Below are 9574 nucleotides of genomic sequence, written 5' to 3' on the forward strand. Positions count from 1 at the left end.
ATTAAATAATGGAAATTATGGGAAAAGATGCGTCTAGGTCATCTAGATTATTACTTCCGAACTGTTCACTTGAACCTCCCTTCAGAACATAGCACAAAATAGTACTGCCATCAGTCAGCTTTAGGAAGCAAACACAAGCACATCTGCTCAGGACAGGATGTACAAGTTGAATGATGTGGGTTAACAGTTAAAATTCAGCAGGCCAACATGGGGCTGTGGCTAACGGCAAGATATGAAGTGTTCCGTTTCTTCAAGAATTGGATTTATTTTTTTGGCTTCAGATCATCAGACAGACTGGTTTTCTGGTCTGTGGCTCGCAGCCCCATTCTCCAGCTACTGGTAAAAGGTAGCACCAAAATATATTTGTTAATTCTGCCTATACCCCATTCCAGTCTTCACGGCTTCAGGAAGCACCCTGCCAGTTCCTAATGCTTTTATTCCAGTTTAGCTCTTCTACTGCAGGCTTCTGCCACGCACATTTGTGGTCTTTTTCTGCTACGCTCCTCTGCATTGCAATAAGACTTGCCCTGGGGAATGCCCTCTCTTCGGAGAGAGATGCATCCTGCACCAGGCTGAAGTAATATATCTCCTTAACATTTTGTCCTGAAAAAGAGGAGCATGTACCTGAGCTGGTGTGCAGTAACGATCCTTGCGTGCCGCTGTACGCTGTGGCACCTTTGGTGTCTGTAAGTGTGTGTGTGTGTATATATATTTGTGTCTCTCTCTCTATATATGTACCCCTTAGTCTCTGATGTAGGGAGGAGAGATGTAAGGGCAGAATAGCTACTTGGGGTTGCTTTGCTCTCCCCAGCACGCAGGGCTCTGCCCATGTGCCGTGGAGTACCAGACGTGTGGTGCTCTTAGCTCCACAGCAACAGTCACCTGTGGGTAGGTGCAGTCCCCTGTGCAGACAGGCCGAAAAAATGCACTTTGTGTATTCCGCCTCTTATGCTTGGGTCCCGTTTATTGTTGCCTTGCCCTAAGGCTGGTTTGAGAAATGCTGAGCTGAACCACATTGACTTGGCAAGCGGAGCTACCAGGACTCTTGTCCAATCTTTGTTTAAACGTCAAGAGCTGCAGCCTCTGATCCTTTCCCTGGGGACACGGACCAGCAGTTCTTACTGTCAGGACGTTTCCTTAATGCTAAGCCTAAACTTTTTTTTCTTAGATTTGTCCCATTGCATCTGATCTCTTACAGATCCATGCCTTTTTTTCACTAGTATTAATAGTCTTCAAGTATGCGAAGCATAATAAACAAACTTTGTGTGCACTTTAGGTTAGGTGCTTAAGTTAAATCCCATGTGTACGTAGCTTTTCCCTGTAAGGGCAGTTGTTTCAGCCCCTGGCTTACTTTTTTGTGTGTGTATATGTTAATTACTTTGTGTTGCAAGTAATTTCAAGCAATGACGAAGCTTTGAGTGTTTTGCAGGATGGCTGCTGCTGTGCCTGTGCTAAATAACTGCTGCATTGGGTCACCACTTGAGCGCCAAGAGGCCTGGGACCTGAGAGTGTTTCATAAAATGACTTGACGTTACTTGTTAGTCGCCTTGTGAAACCTATCCTTCTAGACATCCTGCCGCATTGTTTGTCTGAAAATGGGGTAAGCCGCTGTGGGAAATTGTTCTCCCAGCAAATTTTAATTGGTTGCTGGGAATTACTAAGTCACCGGCTATTATTAAGGATAGACTTGTTGCTGCGTAAAGATGTAATGACATATTTTTCTGACGGTGGAAGGAAGTGAACGCTTTGCTAGATGTTTTCCACGTCTCTGACCTACCTTAAGGTGAAATGGACTGTCTTTAAATTTTTACAATGAGATTGTGAGTTTATGTTCAATTACTCTTTTGGCTAAACCAATGTGGAAGATGGGTAAAAATTGAGAAGCTGCTGAATTCTTTCTGTGGTTAGCACTGTTATAAGTTTGTGAAGAAGCATCAGATCACAGTTTATTATGAGAAAAAAATCCAAGCCCGTTAGTTACTAGTAAGGATTTTAGAAGGCTTTTCTTAAAGCTTAGTGACTTTTTCTTTTCTACTTCTAGTTCCCATAGGGTAAGTATTTCCTGGAAGTATCTCTTCAGGTAAATACGATGGGTACTGTTTTGGTACTTGGATACTTGTTCCTGTTACGATTTTTCCAGAACTGTAAGGGAGAGAGTAGAATTACCTTTCTGCTTGCTACTATGATTTATTTATAATCTTGAAAACTGCCAGCTTTATTTCTTACACTGTCTTTGTAGTATTAAAATCTTGATCTGCCTTTTGTAAGAAGTTTGTGTGATGTTACTGGTAGTCCAGGGGGAGCTGACCACTTACATTAGATATCTGAAACACTACATAAAAAAACCCAGAAATTATAAACTGATTTTCTAATACTCTTGCCACATAAGCAGTAGTTAGATTCATGGGATTATTTATTGTGAAGGAGATGTGAAGCATCACAAGACCAGCTTTCCAATTTGATCTTGAAAGTCATTTGTGAGGTGGGAATTGCACAGTAGATGATGCAAGACAATGCATGTTATTAGAAGCAAGCTAAGGAAATGTGCATATGGGGAAATGCTCGCAGGAATGTTTGCAGCAGCTTAGAAAACAGAGAGGATAGTTACTAATGAGTTTCAAACAAGACAGGTGAATTTGCTGAGATTTAAGTAGTCTGTCCTAGGTCCAGTGTTAATTAATATTTGTCGTTAGTGATGTGCATGAAGGAATGAGGACTCTGCTCGTTAAATACCTGCATGAAACTGGATGGAGCTCCACATCTGTTGGAGAAGATGCTTTGAATTTATAGTTATTTTGACAGATTGGTGAAGGAGCCTGGAAGGAGGGGTTGGACGGGGCTGCGCCGCGGGCTGGGAGCCACGGGCCTGGGAGCTGTGACCACTCACGGCAACGACATGAGGCCGCAGAGTTGTGCTTTTGCGAAAGCAAACGCACCGAAGTACGTACATGGAGTTACTCCCTGCCTCTCATATGACAGTAAAGGATGTTTTTCTGTAATGAGAAAGGAGCGTTTTCCATGTAGGGAAGGATTCAGCTGGAAGACTTCTCCCAGGCTTGACATCGCAACCTCATGGCATTCTGTGCTCCAGCCCAAGGACGAGTGCTGGAGAACAGCAACTGGAAGGGTCGGAAATGGAGAAAACATGGCCTGTGAGCAGAGGGTGAAAGAACTGGGGTTTATTAAGTCTGGAGGAAAGACTAGGATGTACTAACAAAAGAGTTAAGCATAGCATTCAAGCGTGAAGTTATCTGTGTAAAGAAGAAAGAGATGATCAGTGTCCAGTGCAGAGAGAGAGAACTGGTGAAGGGCTTGAGCTGTGTGGAGGGTTAGAGGGTGAGGCTCTGGGACACGCTTTCTGGCAGCGAGGGTCACGCAGAGTGGAAGAGGCTCATCTGGAGAGGCTGCAGAGCCTCTGTTGTGCAGTCTGAGCTCTTGTCCTGGTGCCCCTTTCTGGGACCTTGGCAGATCATTTTATGTGGAGCCGTCTCTTTTTCTTTTTTTTTTTTTTTTTAAATGGCAGTGCCGCATATGGGATGGTTACAGAGAGAAGGATGAAGCGTCGTTTTCAACCAGTGCAGTTATTGTTTTGGAAGCTTGGCCGTTGTTAAGTATGGTAGTAAATTACAGAGGGAATGATAGTATAACAGTAGTGATAACTGCAAAAATAGGCCTTTGTTCCAAATGGCTTTCTGTTGTTAAAAGTTGTATTTAAAGAAATAAATCTTCCTGATGCTTTTTCCCTTGGTGACGCTTAGTTTCCAGGCAGTATTTATGAAAAGCTACTCTGCATTTCTAAGTTGTGTTTTCTGTGTCTACATTTTCCTTTAGTTCCTGTAAATGATTTTTTAAAAATTATTTATTATTGTTTTTCTGTTTCTCCCTGCCATGGTTTCTGTTGCTGCCCTGTTGCTTTTTCAGATGCACCCAGGGAGTAGAAATGTGGAGTCTGTTGGCACAGTGTGTGCACAGAAGAGGGTGAGCGTCTCCCTGTGCCTTCATTACCCCACTCCTGAACGTGGTGTTGGTGGGGAGGTTGGGATGTAGGCACCCTTCCAGGATGGGGAGCACTCTTTTGGGTTTTTACCTACTAGTGAAGAGCCTCTTGCTCTTTAATTTGAGGTGAATTATAGTTTAATGCTTCTGAATCAATGTTAAGAGCGGCTTTCCAAAAAAGAAAAAAAGAGGGAAGTGGTATTTTGTGGGGTCATCTGTGGCTTTCATGCTGTTTTGTATATTTGTACATGGTTGTGAAATAGGTAAAGTTGGGTCTGAAGATTATGACTGTATCATGTAAGGGTTAGAGAAAGAAAAGATTCTTTTGTTTTGGCTGAACCTTTTGGTATTTCAGAGTTCATCTTGGCATTTAACTGAGCAAACAAATGTGTTTTTAATGAAGAGTTCAAAATATATTAGTTTTGTGGTTCAACTGGGAGGCAAAAGCTGTGGTTTTATTCACACTTAAAAGTTGTAGGCTGTGTTGCATTTTAATGATGCCATTTGAGCTGCCACGACCAGGGCTTTGCTTGCTTTTCTACAGAAAACTTACATTAAAAGGGTTCAGTTGGGCTACTAAAGGATTATTCCATGATGAGACATCTTGTAAGAAAAATTTGTTCGAAGTCATGTTTGAAAAATTGATCCAGGCATTTATTCGTCCTTTAATTTGTCTCTTCCCTCGCCCTCCCTCCTTCAGCTTGTTTCGTGGATGGGGCTCTTGGCATTTCTTACCTGGGGGCTAGAGGCAGCGTTATTACCGGGGTTTTGCAGCAGAGCTGCAGTGGGATTTTAAAGTGATTCTCCCTAGTCTCTACATGTCAATTCGGCGTGCCCTGTCCCTGCTGTGTGGAGCTGGGTCCCTCTGGGTGAGGACCAGAGGCTCCTGTCCCTGCCAGTGCCAAGCACACCTTTGGCCCCTGCTCACAGCCCCCGTGGATCGGTGTGTGGCGGCAGTGGCAGAGCGTAGCTGCTTATCTGGAGTTAAAAACTCGACCCGTGTAGCGCGATTCGGCAGCCGTGGCGCTGGTACTCCTTTGATCCACAGATCTTCTTGCACCGCTCCGAATTAATTGCTTGATGTGAGGGTATAGCCAGGGACTGTCGAGATTGGAAGAGGAAACTAGGATGACTACAAAAAAAAGGAAGAAAGAAAAAAAAAATTCCCCCTGCCAAAAAGCCACTGAAACACAAAACCCCAAAGACAAAACCTTAAATCAGAGAAAAATTAACATAGCCGAAACTTTCAAGTTTTCTAAGGTCAATGTACAGGAGCTATAATATATTGTGTTCCCCTTCCCTGCCCCTCGATTGTAAGGAAATGTTTTCCTTTGATGCCACAGCCGAAGTTGAGCAACAATAGTTCTTAAGTAATAGGGTCTGTGCCACTCCTCAGTGGATGGGTGGTTATATCCTCTTCTCGTACTGCAGATGGGTGGAGAAGCAGAAATGTTGCAGCACAGTGCTGACACTTTGGCCAGAAACTGCCTTATTTCAGTTAGAAAGACATTGCCATTCCCCCCTCCTCCCCCTTTTGTATTCTTTTCCTGCTGGCAGGGCGTGCAGTTATCGGTTCCTTGGGTTTTACTTGAATTTCTGCTCTCTAATACTTTGTTCCCCAGCTCGTAGCGGGTCCTGGTTTTGTGAGCTTTTGACGCTGAGGCGTGGGGTGGGCTGCCTGCCAGGACAGACCCCCTGGTCTAACTGCTGACATCTCTGAGGAGCACCACAGCTCATCCCTTGGGTGTAACAACGTTAGTAATGTTTTTGCCATGGCCCTTACAATAGGACGCAAAACATACATGTACGTGATCCTGCAGAAGGGGAATGTGAACAGTGTGTGGAGGGGAAAAAATTCCTTCTGTTCCCATACTTAGTGTTGCTCGAGGCTTGGGACTGGATTTAAAAGGGCGAGTAAGAAGAATCCCTGCCAGGGAAGCTGAACTATCCGAGGTTGTCAAGGAGAGGTCTGAAGGAATATCTTGAGGAATTAAGGCAGGAGACACATGGAGCTTCCTCGCTATACTTATTTTTTTATTTGCCCTCTTGTGAATTTATAAGCATGCTTGGTTCATAGAAAGTCCTCTGGAAAGAAGAAAGCATCAGAATATTTGGTGAAGTCAGCTGAATAAGTGTGCAACTACTACCAGAACTTTTTTTTTTTATATATTCACAAAACAAGATAGAGAAAATACTAATTAAGTTTCCCTTTGTTGATCTTGGTAGAGTTGGTTCCTATTTATGTTAAGAGGATGGAAAAATCAACTTAGAGATTTTCTTACGAGTCTGCTTTTAATTGTAGTACTTTTGTGTGTTTATATTACAGTATGTGTATGTACAGCTCATGAATTTAATTTTTCCATATATTAAGTGAGAGTTATGGAATATAAGACTTTATATTATAAATGTATCATTTGCTTGGGAAAATTCCAATAAAACTATTACATACCCTTCACTTACTTGCCAACAATTAAATTGTAGCTCAAGCATGAAATGCCTGATGTCACTCCTACTACCTAAATAGCACTCCTTTCATTTTTTTAGGAGCTTGTGATGTCATCAGCTGAAGCGAAAACATCTACCTCATGACCTGGCATGTAAGTGAAGGAGGAACTGATGTTTTTAAAAGAAAAAAATAATGTGTGTGTGTGTGTTGGTGTTTACAATGTGTAAATTGAACCTGTATACCTTCAACATTCAGATATCGCCTTTTAAATGAAAGCTTTGTGGATTTTAAAGGAATATAAAGTCTCTTAAAGGAGAGGAAGTTGTAAAAGAAGCTGTTACCGATGAAGTTCCAGCCTGCAGAACTCCTTGTAATAATTTCAGTTAAAATCTATCTTAATGTGTCTCATAGTGCTTGGAAGGCTGGTAGGCATAGACAAAATAATTTTGTCTTTCTGCAGTATTTACATGTGCTGCTTTTACTCCTTTTTTTACTATGTGCTGCTTTTCTGAGTGTAAATTTTGGTAGTTTTGATGAATACATACTGTATGCAGTGATACCCTTCCTAAAATTAAAAACCCTGGCTTTGCACAAGGTTTAGAATCTTTCATGTACTCAGATACTTCACAGTAAACTTCCTGCAGTTTTGTGACACTTCTATTTATTTTTTCCATTAAGTAAGCAAAAATATTTCAATCCTCTGCAGAGGCGTTTTCAGAGGGTTTATTTTTATTTTTTTTTGTCAGGCAGCTCTCTGCTTTCCTTTTATGTGGCTTTAAAGGATTAAAGTGCAGTCATTGCTTTGAGGGGCTGATGTCAGCAGTGAGCTTGGGTATTCCTAATTAGTGCCAACACCTGTACCTCATTATGAAGCCTCGTTCAAGCTGTCCAGTGAACCGAGGTGGCTGGTTTCTGCTGCATGTCTCTAGTGTGATTATAAAGCCCTCTCCTGATGCAAGTTTTATTATTTATTCAACTTTTTGGACTGATGTGGAAAGTGAAGCTAAGCTGAGCCATTTGGCTGGCTACCAGAGATTGTAAGGAGTGGCAAAGAGAAGGGATGGAGTCATCTTGATTTCAAAACTTCTAGTTCAAAGCTAGGTTCGGATTTGACTGTTTAAATTAAAATAAAAAGGGGGGGGGATAAAGTGTTTTGGTGTTTTTTGTGTCAGTTTTTGATGTCAGACACGGAATTTAGAGACTAGATCTATGGACTCCAGCTGGGCTCTGAACATCTGAGGACAGTGGTTATTGTGCATAACCCACTGGTTTTCTGCAAATAAAGCTTTAGCCTCAACTGCTCTTGCACTATCATTTTGTCTTTGAGGGGTCAGGACTTTAGGAATTCTTTTCTACGCAAAAGCAACATCAGTCTCTATTCCCACCTGATCCTCTGTTAGCAGGGCTACTGTGCAAAGTGCTTTTGGAAAGCACAACCTCAGATTTGACTAATAAAATTAATACCTTGGACGAGATGGATTGCTATAATGTTTGGCCTATACAGACAAAAGTTTAAGCAGAGTTACCTTTTTTTTTTTTTTAAGGTGGTTTGAGTATGTTTTGAAGAGTTTGGCTTCTAGAATGCAAGTATGCAGAATACAGAGTTCAACACAATGCTGGCTGCAGGTTTTGGGATATTTCTCTGTGAGTGAGGAGAGAGACAGAATAACTTTAGATGTGTATCTTGGAAATGTTTGAAATAATAAACCTGTAAGAATTCACATGAGAACACCATGCAGATTTGGAAAAATGGAATAAAATAGAAGTGTTATGGATTCTTAAACTTCAGACATGGAATTGAGAATCTCATTGTTAAAGGAATCTCTGCAGAAGCCTTGGAGGAAAAAAAATGAGATAGGTGTAAACTTCTGTGTATTTTTCTGTATTAAGTATCTGTTCCCTTATTAACACATCACTTACAAGAATATCTTTCTGGTGAGCTTCAGGGAAGCTATAATTCAAGTTATTCCTGCTTTGTAAAAGTGCTAACCAAGCTGTTATATATTCTGATTTTGGATACTTTAAAAGGTTTTGGATCATGAGAAATTCTCACAGCCTGTTTAGTTTTGTGGTGGGGCTTTGTTTTTCTGTGTGGTTGGTTTTTTGTTTGTGTTTGTTTTTTTCCTTAGCTTAAGGTAGATCTAGCTTTTAAGTCCTTATTGCACATACTCTTTAGTGTTCTCTTAGCTTTGTGCAAGCTTTGCTGCAATACCTAGAAATGGAATAAAGCACTTGTTTGCGACTATGTCGGTAGATATTCATGTTAGATTTAGACACAACTTAGAGAATTTGGGAATAGATATAAATACATGTGTGTCTACTTCTTTGTGGCAGATATTAAAAATTACAAGAAAAAAGAGACAGGGTAACAGTTTTCAAAGCAGCTATTTTTGTAAAACAGTTCCTTGATAGCTACATAAAACTCAAGGAAGCTTCCCTGTTGAATCTAACAATGTTTAATGGTGATTTTAAGACTAAAGTGTTTATCATATAGAAGGCACACCTATTCTTCCAGAGGCAGTAAGGAAGGGCAGAGACTGCACTTTCCTTTGCACAGGTTTCTGAGGTGCAGCAGTAGTTTCTGTGTGCGTGCACGCCTTTTGGTTTCTTCCAGGATGCCTTTTGTTTCTCCTTTCATTCTTTGGGTTCTCCAACAGAAAATCCTGACTGGTAGTGCCTTAAGGTGCACGGTGGCTGTCTTTGCATAGCATCTTTATTTAATTTGTGGGGTTTTAAAATAAAAAACAGCAACTTTAATGCACTCAGAAGGATCTAATCTTTTTTTAATCATTTTGACCAATGTAGCTCTCTACAGTGAACATCAGTTAACAAACTCTTCAGGGCAACAGTATGTCAACTGTCAGAGTCTCTGGTTGTTGTGCTCATTATAATCAGAATCTTCTCTGATGCACATACTCATTTCAGTATTTACTGTGGCCCTATAGAGCACCCATCTGATCTCTAGTGCACAGAGGTCAGGTAGGGAACTGATAAGTTAGGAAAAGAAAATTTATTGCACAGAGGTGAATTGCTATGAGCAAGTCTGGTTTCAGATGAGCTCCCTTACTGAACTGGGACAATTACTGTCTCCGATAGTGATCGTTAGTGGACACTTAGGGGAAGAAAGCATTA

At 41.2% G+C, this 9574-nt stretch overlaps 1 protein-coding gene across 1 annotated transcript in view; it reads left to right on the plus strand.

Moving 5' to 3' along the window:
* Positions 1 to 8686: 8686 nt before the first annotated feature.
* The window catches only part of JADE3 (jade family PHD finger 3), a 45762-nt gene continuing 44874 nt past the window's right edge, over positions 8687 to 9574 (plus strand). The window contains exon 1 of the mRNA XM_009870027.1: positions 8687 to 8692. Coding sequence (XP_009868329.1) covers positions 8687 to 8692 — 6 coding nt within the window. The remainder of the gene's footprint in view (positions 8693 to 9574) is intronic.

This window comes from Apaloderma vittatum, unplaced genomic scaffold, assembly GCF_000703405.1.
Source record: "Apaloderma vittatum isolate BGI_N311 unplaced genomic scaffold, ASM70340v1 scaffold13225, whole genome shotgun sequence".
Lineage (NCBI taxonomy): Eukaryota > Metazoa > Chordata > Aves > Trogoniformes > Trogonidae > Apaloderma > Apaloderma vittatum.